Source organism: Salmo salar, chromosome ssa23, assembly GCF_905237065.1.
Source record: "Salmo salar chromosome ssa23, Ssal_v3.1, whole genome shotgun sequence".
In the NCBI taxonomy this organism is placed as follows: domain Eukaryota; kingdom Metazoa; phylum Chordata; class Actinopteri; order Salmoniformes; family Salmonidae; genus Salmo; species Salmo salar.
Genome location: NC_059464.1, coordinates 17,498,744 through 17,516,059, shown reverse-complemented (window position 1 = coordinate 17,516,059; position 17,316 = coordinate 17,498,744). Strand labels below are relative to the sequence as shown.

The window sequence follows — 17,316 nt, the reverse complement described above, 5'->3', positions numbered from 1 at the left end:
TTGACTGACCTTCACGTCTTAAAGTATTGATGGACTGTCATTTCTCTTTACTTATTTGAGTTGTTCTTGCCATAATATGGACTTGGTCTTTTACAAAATAGGGCTATCTTCTGTATACCAACCATACCTTATCACAGCACAACTGATTGGCTCAAACGCATTAAGGAAAGAAATTCCACAAAATAACTTTTAACAAGGCACACCTGTTAATTGAAATGCATTCCAGGTGACTACCTCATGAAGCTGGTTTAGAGAATGCCAAGAGTGTGCAAAGCTGTGACCAAGGCAGAGGGTGGCTATTGTGTTATTTCATAGTTTTTATGTCTTTACTACAATGTAGAAAATAGTCAAAAGAAAATAATAACCCTGGAATGAGTAGGTGTCGCCAAACCTTTGACTGGTACTGTTTATTGACCCTGTATTCTGATTATGGCTTCTATAGGCTACAGTTAAAAGTAACGGACAAAGCATATATCACTTACACAATGCTGAGGTGTCAGTTGTCACATTTGGTAATGGATTTAACGTTCTGACTGACTGCTAAACAGTGCAAAGAAGGAAGCAAGAAGACACATTTAACATGTGTACCTGTTGCAAGATGGCAAGATTACCTGTAGGTAAAACTTCCCCTAAACATAGTAGAGTAGAAGCGGTTACAGACTGCAAACGTTCGGTTAGAAAAGTTGAGATACAAGGTTCTGAACTGACTACTGTTCTAGCTTCAGCGATTGTTGGCATTTTTGCATCTCAAGCACAAGTCTTTGTTTCTGTACATATAAGTAACAAGATCCATTATATACAGTATAGAGACAGGTCTTATAAAATAGAGGGAAGGGCTGGTATTGTGCATATTAAGAAAAACATATAGCTTTAGAATTGTTCTATCTATCTATATTTCTATGTATCTATCCATATTTACATGTAGAGGATACAGATATAAAGTGAAAATGTGTAAACAACCCTCTAGTTCAGGACGCCACTGGAAGAAGCTCTGGAAAGGACATGGCCGTGTGCTGCTCCAGGCTTGGGTGCTCATTGGACGAGGGGGGTGCATGGTGCAAGGGATGCTCATCATGGAGCTCAGGGTGCTCGTGGGTTTCGGGGTGCTCATTGGGCAAGGTGGGCCCATGGGGCAAGGGGGGCTCCTGCTGGGGCAAAGGGTGATCATGAGGAGAGGGGTGTTCCAAGCAGGGGTGCTCATGGTGCGTCTGGGGCTCATGAGCCGTGGGGGGCTCATTGGATGTTGGGGGCTCCCGAGAGGGGTGCTGCTGGGGGGGGCAAGGAGGGCGTCTCTTTGTGTAGTCGCAGGACCTCCACCATGCCAGCTCCTGTGCGAGGGACACTGGTGTGCATGAGGTGCCTCTGTAAGTGCCTGAGCCAATCCTCCTGGATAGACAGAGGACCCTGGAAGACGAGGTCACAGAATCTGCATAGGAGAGAGAGAGAGAGTTAAGTTATGTTATGTTAGGCTAGGTTAGGTTAGCATACATACGGATACTGTTTAGCATCTGAAGTGGCAATAATTTTCCTGTTCAGGTGTACAATACATACAATATATTTTTAGAACCGATGCATGACCATTTCACAATATTAAAGGGGCAATCCGTAATTTCTTTGTGCCTTGTGGCTACAGGGTGGAATGCCCAACAAATCAATACGCGAACAAAAACAGGGAGGGGACAGAGAAGCTTGTGTGGTCCTACATACCTGCAGGTGAGTCTATACATCTCCTCAACAGCACATGGGAGAGCTGAGAACAGGGTGTTCTTTGGTCCAGCCCTCAACCTAGGCTTCTTCAGTATACAGGAATAGGCTGAAAGACACAAATCATGTCATTGCAGACCAAGTCAGTACAGACCAACTTACTATAGACAACTCCATGCAACTTAGCACACTGATTGACACCAGGACAGAGAGAGTCACAGGCTGTGTCCCAATGGGGGCCCTGGTCAAAAGTAGTACACTATACAGTACTGTACATTCGGAAAGTATCCAGAACCCTTGGACTTTTTCCACATTTTGTTACGTTATAGCCTTATTTTAAAATGTTCTTTTAAAAAAAAATCATCCTCATCAATCTATACACAATACCCCATACATTTTTGCAAATGTATACAAAAATAAAAAACAGGAATAGCTTATTTACATAAGTATTCAGACCCTTTGCTATGAGACTCGAAATTGAGCTCAGGGGCATCCTGTTTCCATTGATCATCCTTGAGATATTTCCACAGCTTGATTGGAGTCCATTTGTGGTAAATTCAAGTGATTGGAGATCGTTTGGAAAGGCACACACACCTGTCTATATGAGGTCCCACTGTTGACAGTGCATGTCAGAGCAAAAACCAAGCCATGAGGTCAAAGGAATTGTTCGTATAGATCAGAGACAGGATTATGTTGAGGAACAGATCTGGGGGAAGGGTACCAAAATATTTCTGCAGCATTGAAGGTCCCCAAGAACACAGTGGCCTCCATCATTATTCAATGGAAGAAATTTAGAACCACCAAGACTCTTCCTAGAGCTTGCCGCCCGGCCAAACTAAGCAATCGGGGGAGAAGGGCCTTGGTCAGGGAGGTGACCAAGAACCTGATGGTCACTCTGACAGAGGTCCAGAGTTCCTCTGTGGAGATGGGAGAACCTTCCGGAAGGACAACCATCTCTACAGCACTCCACCAATCAGGCCTTTATAGTAGAGTGGCCAGATGGAAGCCACTCCTCAATAAAAGCCACATCACAGCCCGCTTAGAGTTTGCCAAAAGGCACTTAAAGGACTCTCAGACCATGAGAAACAAGATTCTCTGATCTGATGAAACCAAGATTGAACTCTTTGGCCTGAATGCCAAGCGTCACGTCTGGAGGAAACCTGGCACCATCCCTACTATTGAAGCATGGTGGTGGCAGCATCATGCTGTGGGGATGTTTTTCAGCTGCAGGGACTGGGAGAGTAATAAGGATCGAGGGAAAGATGAATGGAGCAAAGTACACAGAGATCCTTGATGAAAACATGCTCCAGAGCACTCAGGGCCTCAGACTGGGGCAAACGTTCACCTTCCAACAGGAGAACGACCCTAAGCACACAGCCAAGACAACGCAGAACTGGCTTTCGGGACAAGTCTCTGAATGTCCTTGAGTGGCCCAGCCAGAGCCCAGACTTGAATCCGATCGAACATCTCTAGAGAGACCTGAAAATAGCTGTGCAGCGACACTCTCCATCCAACCTGGCAGAGCTTGAGAGGATCTGCAGAGAAGAATAGGAGAAACTCCCCAAACACAGGTGTGCCAAGCTTGTAGTGTCATACCCAAGAAGACTTAAGGCTGTAATCGCTGCCAAAGGTGCTACAACAAAGTACTGAGTAAAGGGTCTTAATACTTATGTAAATGTGACATTTGTAAAAACCTGTTTTTGCTTTGTCATCATGGGGTATTGGGTGTAAATTGATGAGGGGAAAAAAATGTCATCCATTTTGGAATAAGGCTGTAACATAACAAAATGTGGTAAAATGAAGGGATCTGAATATTTTCCAAATGCACTATATAGGGAATAGAGCACCATTTGGGACGCAATGTTCTGTACATGTTCAATAAGGTACACTCAACACTGTCATTTCAGAAAGGTGCCTTTATGTTCTTGACTTTTGTGACCAGGCTTAGTGAACTTACTTGTTCCTTCTAACATGGCAACCCTCTTCCTGCGTGCGTAAGCGCGAAGATGATTGGACAGGCTAACAGCACTGGGAAATGTTGTGTTACAGTGAATGCAAATCTTCTTATTAGATGCATTTCTCTCTGGAAAGTGAGAGAGACATTGAAAGAGAGAAAAATCAAAAGAAAGCAAAGCACACAGAAGTTGAGTTCAAAACTTTAAACATGTTCCAGAAGCTCATTGACAACACTTTTCTTGCAAGGAGAACGTCTTTGAACAAGTGTCAAGAGTGTAGCATCTAATCAAAATGCCTCCGGAAAACCATGCTCTGTTTGTTTTTAACTTCATTAACAGTTACCTTCCATTAGAGACACTTTGTTTGGATGCTGCCCACTTTTTAAAATAGTTCAATAAGCATTACATCTATATTAATTGCTGCTTGGGTTTCATGGTCTTTGATAAGCGTCTTTGAGAAATAAAATCTGGAGGTGAGTTGAGGTGACTAAGGGAAGAATCTGAAGAAATATAAGAAATATGACTACAGAGCACATAGATGAACATGAAGTAAAACTGCTACTCCCTGAGTGCCATCACCTCTCCCTCCATCTGTTTTCATATTTTAAAGATGTTTTGCACTTAGCAGTTGGAGACGTGTTGTTGAGAGTAATGTTTATCACAATCTAAGGACTCCAGGATGCCTATTTTCACCTGTAGCAGAAGATTCACGCAGGGTTTGGAACAATTTTGGGTTTTACATTTTTATTTTGGCTATGGCAAGAAATTCGTACTGTGCTGATTGTGTCAATATTGCACATTAATTACAATGGTTTGGCATGGCACTGCAGGCTACATCTAGAGCATGATAAAATCGTAAAGGCGTTAGATTATGAAAGGTCTCTTCGAACACCTGTTAAAACAGATTTGATTGGGTAACAAGCCCACACCGAGTTTCTATGCAGGCTGTCCTGAAGCTACTGGCAGTTGTGTGAAAACAATAGCGACAGCTTCCCATTCATTTCACACCTAATAGGTGAAAAAACATCTGCTACTGAGGTGTTTTTTAACCATGACAAGGTACTAAAGGTTATTTAAATTACCAGCAAATTGTTTGCAACAATTTGTTTGCAAAAATGTGTGTTAAATCTCCATTTAACATAACACTGATTACAGCAATATGGTGTAGAAGCCATTGTTAGATGGTTAAAAGCAAATGCGTGAGTCAGTCTATTCTACCTTTAAGGTTTCAGCTTTCAGCTAAAATGTAAAAAGTAACTATGACATTCAACACTGTCAGCCACAAAATGGGCAATCACTGGAATTCTGACAGACCCAAAAAAATTGCTATCTGATTTAAAATCTTTATTAATCATTCTGCAAAACGGACAGGAACTCTTATTTGGACAGACATTAAACAAAGGTGTTTAAACACAGCTGATGTGCTTCCAGAGCCACATCAAAAGAACGTGACAGTTTTTTTATTTCAATTTCAAAGCCCCTTTGATGACATTCATTTTGTATGTGTGCGTTACAATACTTAAATTGACTGTGAACTTTTCTTTTTTTAATGTTTCTTCTTTTTAATCCAAGTCCATTTGATTGACATTTTGTGATTTAACATGGGCTCCTGTAAGTAATGAAAAGCTGTAGAGTTAGTAAAACATGCAAAACGGCTGTGGAACAAGACAAGTTTGTGTTTCATTAAAGCAAGCTGATACTGAAACTGGTGTGCACAAGTCACATATTATGTTAATCTGTATCATCGCACTCTATAAAACTATTACGAAGAACACCTAAAAGAATCATACTTATCCGCAAAGGACTAAACTGATCAATCTTATGAAGATAGAACACTGTGAAAAGAACAGACCGCCGACACAGTTTAGCTAATAAAGCTGTGTCTGTCACTTCTATCCATCATCTATCTGCCTTAACTGGATTTTTTTTGTCTTATTTGATTCTAGTTGAAACAGACTGTTTGTCATATATGATTTGCCATCACAAAGGGGGCCTTGTTGCACTACAATAATAATTACCATCAAATAAATTATACTTGGCAGACAAAGTAACTGCAGTTTGTAACTCTATAGTTTTTGACACTGTTACTCGGCAGAAAACAGAAAAATTGCACATTTTGGTTAACTGGGTTGTTTTAAACACTGTTCAGTCTCATCACAATAAAAAAAAAAATTGGGGGGGGTTGGTGAAAAAGACATGTAAATAGTCCTTTTCAACTGTACCATGATGTCACCAATTTTGAAATTGTACAATCTCAATGTCTTTTTCAGTTCTGAAAGTGCTCTAAAATGCTGATATTCTGATATGTATAGAAATTATTTGTGAGGCTTCTTACCATGGGCCCAGTGTGTTTCCAGGTTGCTGGCCTGTTGGTTCGGTCTCCCCTCAACCCTCTCTTTGGTCACAGTAAAATGGTTCATATCTGCATCATCCTTGTCCAACTTCCTCTTCCTCAAAAGCTCGCCTAAAGTGCTCCGGGATGGTTCAATGACACCTCGTATCTGTAATAATAATAATAATAATACATTTTACTTGCACCTTTCAAGATACCCAAAGACACAGAGTAAAATAAAATAAAGACATTGAACATAAGCAAATCAAATCGTATTTGTCACATGCGCCGAATACAACTGGTGTAGACTTTACCGTGAAATGCTTGCTTATGAGCCCTTCCCAACGATAAAGAGTAATATATATATATATATATATATATATATTAGTTGAAGTTGGAAGTTTACATACACTTAGGTTGGAGTCATTAAAACTCATTTTTCAACCACTGATTATTAGAAAACCCTTTTGCAATTATGTTACATAATTGCAAAAGGGTTTTCTAATGATCAATTAGCCTTTTAAAATTATAAACTTGGATTAGCTAACACAACGTGCCATTGGAACACAGGAGTGATGATTGCTGATAATTGGCCTCTGTACGCCTACGTAGATATTCCATTAAAAATCTGCCATTTCCAGCTTCAATAATCATTTAGAACATTAACAATGTCTACACTGTATTTCTGATCAATTTGATGTTATTTTAAATGGACAAAAAATGTGCTTTTCTTTAAAAAACAAGGACATTTCTAAGTGACCCCAAACCTTTGAATGGTAGCATATATATATATATATATATATATATATATATATATATATATATATATAAATAAAAACATAACCAAAAGTAAAAGTTAATCACACAAAATAGCATGGTAACAATACAGCACAACAACAGTACCTCTATACTCTTCCTCTCAGGAAAGAAACCCTCTCTCTCAACTCCCTCCTGCCTGGGTGTATTTGCACTGGGATCCCAAGGAGTGGGAGTGCCATTCTGGCCCAGCTGGCAGCCATGTTGGATCTTCACTGGGATCCCCATCGGTGTTAGGAAGAGCCCGTCGCTGCCAATGAACTTCTGGGAGATGATTGGTCGAGAGATGAACTGCTTCCTGTTCAGGTTTAAAATAAAACACAGCAATGATATAGCCAGAGAGATACATGAAAAAGTACAATAAATAAAAGTAGCCAAAATGAAAAATAAATAAAAATTAAGACAAGTTCAAAAAAAAGAAATCATATCTACAGTACCAGTCAAACGTTTGGACACACCTACTCATTCAAGGGTGTTTCTTTATTGTTACAATTTTCTACATTGTAGAATAATAGTGAAGACATCAACACTTTGAAATAATACATGGAATGGAATCATGTAGTAAAGAAATCAAAATAGATTTGAGATTCTTCAATGTAGCCACCCTTTGCCTTGATGACAGCTTTGTACACTCTTGGCATTTGTACACTCAAGCATACTTCCAAAGTTGTGGCAAAATGGCTTAAGGACAACAAAGTCAAGGTATTGGAGTGGCCATCACAAAGCCCTGACCTCAATCCTATAGAAAATGTGTGGGCAGAACTGAAAAAGTGTGCGATCAAGGAGGCCTTCAAACCTGACTCAGTTACATCAGCTCTGTCAGGAGGAATGGGCCAAAATTCACCCAACTAATGGTGGGAAGCTTGAGGAAGGCTACCTGAAACATTTGACCGAAGTTAAACAATTTAAAGGCAATGCTACCAGATACAAATTGACTGTATGTAAACTTCTGACCCACTGGGAATGTGATGAAAGAAATAAAAGCTGAAATAAATCACTCTACTATTATTCTGACATTTCACATTCTTAAAGAATCTTGTTTCTCATGGTCTAAGAGTCCTTTAAGTGCCTTTTGGCAAACTCCAAGCGGCCTGCCATGCGCCTTTTACTGAGGAGTGGCTTCCATTTGGCCACTCTACAATAAAGGCCTGATTAGTGGAGTGCTGCAGAGATGGTTGACCATTTGGAAGGTTCTCCCATCTCCACAGAGGAACTCTGAAGCTCTGTCAGAATGACCATCAGGTTCTTGGTCACCTTCCTGACCAAGGCCCTTCTCCCCCGATTGCTCAGTTTGGTTGGGCGGCGAGCTCGAGGAAGAGTCTTGGTGGTTCCAAACTTCTTCCATTTAAGAATGTTGGAGACCACTGTGTTCTTGGGGACCTTCAATGCTGCAGAAATGTTTTGGTCCCCTTCCCCAAAACTGTGCCTAGACACAATCCTGTCTCGAAGCTCTACGGACAATTCCTTCAACCTCATGGCTTGGTTTTTGCTCTGACATGCACTGTCAACTGTGGGACCTTATATAGACAGGTGTATGCCTTTCCAAATCATGTCCAATCAATTGAATTTACTACAGGTGGACTCCAATCAAGTTGTAGAAACATCTCAAGGATGATCCATGGAAACAGGATGCACCTGAGGTCAATATCGAGTCTCATAGCAAAGGGCCTGAATACTTACGTAAATAAGGTATTTGTTTTTTATAAATTAGTAAAAATATCTAAATACCTGTTTTCACTTCGTCATTATGGGGTATTGGGTGTAGATTTCTGAGGATTTTCTTTTTATTTAATATATTTTAGAATAAGGCTGTAACGTAACAAAATGTGGAAAAAGTCAAGAGGTCCGAATACTTTCCGAAGGCACTGTGTATATATATAATATACAAACTACATGACCAAAAGTATGTGGACACCTACTCATCGAACATCTCATTCCAAAATCTTGGGCATTAATAAATGCGGAAGACACACCTTTTGCTGCTACAATAGCCTCCACTATTCTGGGAAGGCTTTCCACTAGATGTTGGAACATTGCTGTGGGGACTTGCTTCCATTCAGCCACAAGAGTATTAGTGAGGTCGGGCTCTGATGTTGTGCGTTTATGCCTGGTTCGCAGTCAGCGTTCCAATTCATCCCAATGGTGTTCGATGGGGTTGAGGTCAGGAACCTGAGCAGACCAGTCAAGTTCTTACACACCGATCTCGACAAACTATTTCTGTGTGGACCTCGCTTTGTGGACGGGGGCATTGTCATGTTGAAACAGGAAAGGGCCTTCCCCAAATTATTGCCACAACGTTGGAAGCACAGAATTGTCTGGAATGTCAGTGTATGCTGTAGCATTAAGATTTCCCTTCACGGGAACTAATGGGCCTAGGCCAAACCATGAAAAACAGCCTCAGACCATTATTACTCCTCCACCAAACTTTACAGTTGGCACTATGCATTGGGGCAGGCACTATGCATTGGGGCAGGTGGCGTTCTGCTGGCAATCGCCAAATCCAGATTAGTCTGTTGGACTGCCAGATGGTGAAGCATGATTCATCACTCTAGATAACGCGTTTCTACTGCTCCTGAGTCCAATGGCAGCGAGCTTTACACCACTCTAGCCAATGCTCGGCATTGTGCATGGTGATCTTAGGCTTGTGTGCGGCTGCTCGGCCATGGAAACCCATTTCATGAAACTCCCGACGAGCAGTTCTTGTGCTGAAGTTGCTTCAAGAGGCAGTTTGGAACTCGGTAGGGAGTGTTGCAACCGAGGACAGGTTCCATTCTGTGAGCTTGTGTAGCCTACCACTCTGCGGCTGAGTCGTTGTTGCTCCTAGACATTTCCAATTCACAATAACCACACTTACAGTTGACCAAGGCAGCTCTAGCAGGGCAGAAATTTGATGAACTGACTTGTTGGAAAGGTGGCAACCTATGACAGTGCCACGTTGAAAGTCACTGAGCTCTTCAGTACTGGCCATTCTACTGTCAGTGTTTGTCTATGGAGATTGCATGGTTGTGTGCTTGGCCATGTAGTAAATATACAAATTATACTAATTTTGTGTCACTGATTTACACACAATACCCCATAATGTCAAAGTGGAATTTAGCTTGAAGAACATTTTAGAAATCCATCCAAAATTAAAAGCTGAAATGTCTTGAGTTAATAAGCATTCAACCCCTTGATTATCTGTAAGGTCCCCCAATCGAGCAGTCAATTTCAAACACAGATTCAACCACAAAGTCCAGGGAGGTTTCCAATGTCCCGCAAAGAAGGGCACCTATTGGTCGATGGCAAATTGAATATCCCTTTGAGCATTGTGATGTTATTAATTACAATTTGGATGGTGTATCAATACACCCAGTCACTACAAAGATAAAGGCGTCCTTCCTAACTCAGTTGCCGGAGAGGAATGAAACCGCTCAGGGATTTCACCATGAGGCTAATGGTGACTTTAAAACAGTTACAAAACAGAGTTTAATAGCTGCGATAGGAGAAACGTGAGGATGGATCAACAACATTGTAATTACTCCACAATAGTAACCTAATTCACAGAGTGAAAAGAAGGAAGCCTGTACAGACATCCTGTTTGCAATAAGGCAATAAAGAAACTACAATTTGGCAAAGAAATTAACTTTATGTCCTGAACACAAAGCGTTATGTTTGGGGCAAATCCAACACAACACATCAGATTTTTTTCAAGCACAGTGGTGGCTGCATCATGTTATGGGTATGCTTGTAATCGTTATGGACTGGGGAGTTTTTCCAGGATAAAAAGTACTGGAATGGAGCTAAGCACAGGCAAAATCGTAGAGAAAAACCTGGGTAGGTCTGCTTTCCACCAGACACTGGGAGATTAATGTACCTTTCAGGGCAAATCTACACTTGAGTTGCTTATCAAGAAAACAGTGAATGTTCCCGAGTGGCTGAGTTACAGTTTTGACTTAAATCTGCTTGAAAATCTATGGCAAGACCTGAAAATGGCTGTCTAGCAATGATCAACAACCAATTTGAGCTTGAAGGATTTTGAAAAGAATAATGCACAATCCAGGTGTGGAGACTTACCATAAAGACTCACAGCTGTAATCACTGCCAAACATGATTCTACAAAGTACTGACTCAGGGGTGTGAATACTTATGTAAATTAGATATGTCTGTAGTTCATTTTCAATAAATTAGCAAACATTTCTAAAAACACATTCACTTTGCCATTATGGGTTATTGTGTGTAGATGGTTAGAAAAAAACATATTTAATACATTTTGGATTCAGGCACAACAAAATGTGGAATAAGTCAAGGGGTATGAATACTTTCTGAAGGCACTGTATACATGATATAGGATAGAACATTGTATTACATCCCTTAAAGGTGTGAACAGTAACTTTTCAGAGGAAATGTATACAGTACCTGTTGAGAATCTGGAGGATGTTCTGGTGTTCCTGCTCGTCCTTTAGCAGCTCATTGAGGATACACACTGGACTCTTACTGGTGCTGGTGCTGGTCTTCCCTATTCGCTTCAGGTGGCCCCTCACGTGGTTGGAGAGGCCTGTCTTGGTGTCGAACCAGCCCCAGCACAGGGGACAGGTGTGCTCCGCCTGAGACTCCGGCTTCTCAGCTGCAACATGGAGATTATAAAAAAGGTTACGTTTTAACTATCTACATTTACATGTATCGCTCTTATCCAGAGCGATCTAGGTAAATTACTAGCTAACTTTGGGGTAACTTTGAATATTATACACTATCTATAGAAAAATAACATGACACACTTGACTGGGAAAAAAACTGTAATAAGTATAGTTACTTTGTAATAACAGATTACTTCAACCCTATTACAATGCAATAGTGCAGAAAACAATAAGTTATTGAATATAAATACGTTGCTCACCTTTTTTGATCCTCCGCACCACAGAGGGGACCTTCCTGCGTATGCGTGGCTGTCGGTCCTGTGAGGCTACCCGCTCAGGTGACACCACATGGCGAGCGTCATAACTCAGCCCCAACCTGTACAGGTGCCCTCGCACGTGATTGGATAAGCCCACCCCAGACTCAAACACAGCAGGACAGTAGGGGCAGGACTTCCTTTCTGTTCCAAAAGAAGGGGAGAAGTCATAGTCATAGGAGAGACTCTGGTTGTGTGTGCCGGTGGTGGTGGGTGACTCTGGAGAATCGTCACACACTGAGCTTTCTATACACTCCTCTTTGATGATAAGCTTCTGTATGTCATCACTGTCATACTCCCCGTCCTTGTCGTCAGTCTTATTAAAATGGTGGTCAACCTGAACGGCGTTCTTTTCAAAACGGCCGACGTCAGCAGCAGGTGCAGGATTCTCTTTGATAGAAGAACCCCTCTGTCTGCGTATGAAGTAGCTACGGGCGTAGGGGTTCCTCTCGTTCTCACTACTATCCAGGAAGTTGGCTGTAGCCTCACTGGTGTAAGCACTAAAGTCATACGTGTCCTCATAATCATCGTCTCCCTCTGTGTCCTCAGGAGTTGTAGTCTCTTTTAACTTTGGGTTCAGTTTTGGCAAAACATTATCAACCACCTTGTCCACACTGTTGTGGAAGGGAGTGGACATTTTTCTTTTGGATGGAGTCTTTTGGGTAACAGCTTGTGCCTCTGACTTCCTGCCGGTCAAGTCGTTGCTATCTCCCTGACTCTTGTCAGAGTTGTAGCTATGATACAGCATCTGGCCTGGTTTAACCATCTTGGATGTAAGCAACGCATCAACATTTGAGGGATATTTTGTCCTTTCGGAGATTCCTGAAACCACATTGTCGTATAGTTGATTGTCTTCCTCAACATAAGGGAGACCTGTTGTCACGTCTATTTTCTCTGTTGGTTTAGGAGATAATTTGCTTGGCTTGTCACTGCTCCACAGGGATGGTGACAGCTTGTTTGCTGAGCTGACAATGCTGCACTTGAACTGAGAGGAGGTAAGACCTTTGTAAGACTTCTGTGTGTCTGCTGTGTCTCTCATGTAAAAGTCAGCTACACTACCGGACCAAAAGCGAAAATCCGCTCTTTTCCAGAAAGCAGGCTTTTTAATACAGAACTTTGGCTTTAGCTGCAGTAGTTTTAAATCTGCTGTTTTTTTGGACGGGTCAGCTAGGCTATATTGATCTGGATGGTTAAGTGCTTTTTCAAATGGCAGATTTTCACATTCATCATCAGAATCAGACTGTTGGTGTATCAGCTCACAATGCCTTTTAAGGCCATCTTCGTTCTGGGTGCTGAAAGGGCACACTTTACATTGAAACAGAACATTACTGGATTCATCATTGTTATCTGTAAGAAACTCTGACTCCTCATCTTTGATCATGTTCTTGTACTTGGACTTCAGTGTGTCACAGTGCATCGCGTACAGGTGTGCTTCAAGCTCCCGTTCCGTCAATGCCACGTGGTTGCACTCCGCGCAGAGGTAATAACGTTTATCCTTGGTATGTGTCTTGGCGTGCTGGGCGAACGTCTTGGGGCAATTGGTCCCGAACACACAATGCGGGCACTGGAGCTTGGCGTTCCTGCCTTCGTCTCGGAGTTTGTTGAGTCCCTGTATCTCCTCCATGAGTTTCTCCCGTCTCTCCTGGTGGATAATCATGTGCTTGAGGAGGGAGCTGCGATCGCGGAACGAACGCCCACACTCCCTGCATATAAAAGGCCGGGGAACTTTCTCGTGGTGGTGTACCTGGTGATTTTGCCTATCTAAATGATACATCATATGTCTATGCAAATGCCTTTTCTCCTTGAAATTAACATTGCACATTGTGCATGGGAAGAATGATGGTTCTTGTTCGGATTGCTCTGTCTTAAGCTGTTTGGGCTTTCTACTAAAGAGGGAGACGGAGTGATTGTCCTCGTGGCAATCTGCTCTTACAATCAGCTTCTTGATGATTACAGGGCTGTCACTGGGATGCTCTTGACATGAATTCACAGAAGATTGTACATCAGCCTTTTTACAGGAGGAATCATCTTCATTTATGTTGGAGATGTCAAAATCCTCATCATCCTCCTCCTCTTCAATATGCCACTTTTTGTAGGTGTGATTTGTGCTGCAGTTGTAAACTTTTTCAGGAGAGCCTGCCGTACCCACCAGGTGTATTTTACGCTTCCTCTGTCTTTGGTTGGTAAGCTGAGACATCACTCCCACTCCTGCAGCGTTTGTCTCTAAGCTGCTGTCAACTGTGCGATTCTTCCACAACGCCCGTATGAGCTCTTTCTGTGAATCCCAGCGTAGTGCATCAGTCCCGTCAAAACCGTCCGACGAGCTCTCAGAGGACTCTGTGGTGTTTAAGTCCCATATAGATCTAGCTCTAGCCTTGACTCCCTTGGCCGTCCATATTTGGTTAATTGGCGTTTGGTGTGGCTGTGGACTGTGGCGTGACAAGGTGGTGTCGGGGGCCTGGTAGGGCAGTTCAGCCTCACTAGCCTCAGAGTCTGATGGTGACGTGTTGTTGGCCCCTGGCTGCGTGGTGGCTAGTGTTTTCAGAACGAGCCCTGCTGGGTTCTTCAGGGCGTCTGATTGAAGCTCACTGGGTGGTGGTAACACCTGAGGGCTTGTGTCCCTCCCAGATTGTCGTAGTTGGGCGTCCTGGGCTTCCACCAGGACATTGTTGGACATTGTGCTGTTTTTGTTCAGGCCACAGCTCTCCTCTGAGGCAGGGTGTGAACCAGGTCCATTAACAAGTGCTCCTGAAGGCAGTGAATGGGCTGCTTGGGCTGTGTGGGGAACAGCAGGGACACTGTTGGGTACAAATGAACTGGGCTGTGCTCCATTTAAAGGGGTTGGGAGTCCGTCAGAAGACAGCTGCTCTGACAGACCTGCAGCATTGTTCTTCAGGGAAGACGTGTGACGCTGTAATGGCTCCAGAGTGGCACCGGAGCTGTCACACACTGGTTCCACCACATCTCCTTCTTTGTTCTCTTGTGCATTTGGCTTTATATCAGCCATCTCACCAGTATGTTCTGAGAAGAGAGAAACAGAGAAAAATAACCAAATCAGCTTTAAACATGCTCAATAATTTATGTCATGTTTTGAGAGCTAAAGGCGGTGAAAAATGCATTATTAAAATGTGGCAAATTGAAATATGTACAGCCCAACCCACAACAATTATCATATCACTACATTGTATATTGTTTTAAAATCAAATGCAGGCTAATACTATGTTGAATAACAAATCCAAACAATTACTATTTTATTCACAGTGTTAAGTTTCAGCTCTGCCTACTTTCTCCCCAACTGTTCCACACAATGAGAGTTTTATCTGCATTACTTCAACGCTCCTCTCTGGTACTGCATTATGATTTTCCTCACACCCTCGTCCGCCACTTCTCTTCACAACAAACCCTGCTGTTAGCCCCAGATACCCCGGTGAGGGCTCTTAATTACCAGAGCACACCTCTGGGATACAACCTTCCTGTTCCTCCCCCGAAAGCTCCCAGACGCCTGCTAAAATTGACCAATTTCCATGGGAACAAAGTAGACTTCCAATGAGATCATACTCAGTCTTAGCACTCTGTGATGGTGCCAACACGGGTCCCAGCACGACGCTGTTGTTGCTCCAATCCTGACAAATTGGCATGCGTCGGGCTACACAATCAGTCTGTCTCACACAAACACACGCATGAACACACACACAAATACGTGCATGCACGCACACACACACACACACACAGATATAAAAACACACACAGCTATAAAAACACAAACATATAAACAGAAACCAATAGTCGTCAGGACAGATTGCTGAATGTAATAGAGACTCAACTGTTTAAACAAGTCACTTAAAAGAGTGAAAATACATGAATAAAATCTTCTAACATTTAACACTCTTCCTAGCCTTGTAATAGTCAAGCTGTGAGACTAAGAGACGAGGTGATGTATTTTACAGCTTGGTACAATGTGAAGTGTCCAGGCAGGGTTGTTGTAGCCCTAGCTGATAGACATAGGCTTCATCCCAAATGGCACCCTATTCCCTATTTAGTGCACTACTTTTGACCAGGACCCATAGGGGCTCTGGTCAAAAGTAGTGCACTATAAGGAATAGGGTGCCATTTGGAATAAACCGTAGTGTAGTCCACAATGTATGCTCAGTGGATTTGACATGATCCAGTGTTGGCTGCTCTCTACAGGAAGCTACGTCGCTAACGAAGTGGTAAATTCAGTGTTAATGAGTGGCTTCACTGTTACCACCTCTGAGGTAAAACCTTCCGAGCACCATATTCCCTCCATCTGCTGTAGTGTTACTGTAGGGGCTTGGGTTAGCAGGGAGGGTGAGGCAGAAAAGATGCTCTGCATTTAAAGCTAACGTCACTGCTACCCCCCTTGAACAGCAGGGTGGCAAAGCCATCAGAATATGATTACAGCTTTACATTTAGAGGCTCATTAGGAGTAGTACTAGCCAGGGGTGAAAGTAAGGCGGTACGGTCCGGTAAAGGGGTCCCAGCAAAAAAAATTGTGAGGGTATGCCGTACCGGTATATCATGAGCCTATCACAATAATGAAAACAAAATATCAAGAAAACGGTTGGCTATTACACCATTATTAATCATTAGGCTATCACATGTCAGAGGCATGAAAAATTAGCGAATGGACTTGAAAACGGGTGGTATAGCCTGCACACCAAAATGCGATGTGGTTCAACGAGAACACCGACATTTTGCCAAGGTACAGATGAATGGCCGACACTGAGCTGTGCGTGGACAGCAGTGGAAGCATACATTCTGGGCTAACGACTATCGCCTAAATGTCATTGGACTTTGTGGTGTTTTGTGTAACGGAGGCCTCTTTCCATTCATCGCTTTAGGTTGTGAGTGGATGACGTGCGCGGGTAGCCTAGTAAAGGAGCCCTTTGAATTGATTGTTGACAATCCGATGAAAACATCATGACTGGTTGTGTTTACGCCACTATCAATCAATCAAATGTATTTATAAAGCCCTTCTTACATCAGCTGATGTCACAAAGTGCTGTACAGAAACCCAACCTAAAACCCCAAACAGCAAGCAATGCAGGTGTAGAAGCACAGTGGCTAGGAAAAACTCCCTAGAAAGGCCAGAACCTAGGAAGAAACCTAGAGAGGATAAAATAGGTCATACATTTTAAAAGTTAAATGACACATCTTTACAACTAGGCCCACAGAGATCCTATTGAATTATTATGGATTCTATAAGTAATTATTGGATTAAGCGCGTGCATACATAAGAGGTCACCAACCGGGAAGAAATGACATCTACTTTGACCCCTGGTACTAGCATACAGTATGACTCTCCCTCTTTCTGTTCCAAATATAACAACCACAAGCAAGCTGCTAGGGTTCAACAGCAATGCAATTTTCAAACATTTATTTGCTTTTATTTACTTCATTTAGTTCATGTGAAAAAGGGCTGACTTTGTATTGCCAGAAGCTATTTACAATGATTATAGGCTTAAGTACATTTAAGCCGTATGCATAGATCGATCTCTATCTTTTCTATGAGATGTATTTCTATTAATCCAGCTCTACATCTTACCCCAGGACATCTTACT

At 42.4% G+C, this 17,316-nt stretch overlaps 1 protein-coding gene across 2 annotated transcripts in view; it reads right to left on the bottom strand.

Annotated features, from left to right (window-relative positions):
- Window positions 1–286: 286 nt before the first annotated feature.
- LOC106584157 (zinc finger protein 644) overlaps window positions 287–17,316 on the bottom strand; it is a 56,770-nt gene continuing 39,740 nt past the window's right edge. For both annotated transcript variants that reach the window (XM_014169088.2, XM_014169089.2), the window contains 7 exons: window positions 11,681–14,755; window positions 11,203–11,410; window positions 6,895–7,105; window positions 5,995–6,160; window positions 3,662–3,787; window positions 1,708–1,813; window positions 287–1,426 (listed from right to left, as the gene is read on the bottom strand). In XM_014169088.2, coding sequence (XP_014024563.2) covers window positions 1,234–1,426; window positions 1,708–1,813; window positions 3,662–3,787; window positions 5,995–6,160; window positions 6,895–7,105; window positions 11,203–11,410; window positions 11,681–14,741 — 4,071 coding nt within the window. In that variant the 5' untranslated portion in view covers window positions 14,742–14,755 and the 3' untranslated portion in view covers window positions 287–1,233. The remainder of the gene's footprint in view (window positions 1,427–1,707; window positions 1,814–3,661; window positions 3,788–5,994; window positions 6,161–6,894; window positions 7,106–11,202; window positions 11,411–11,680; window positions 14,756–17,316) is intronic.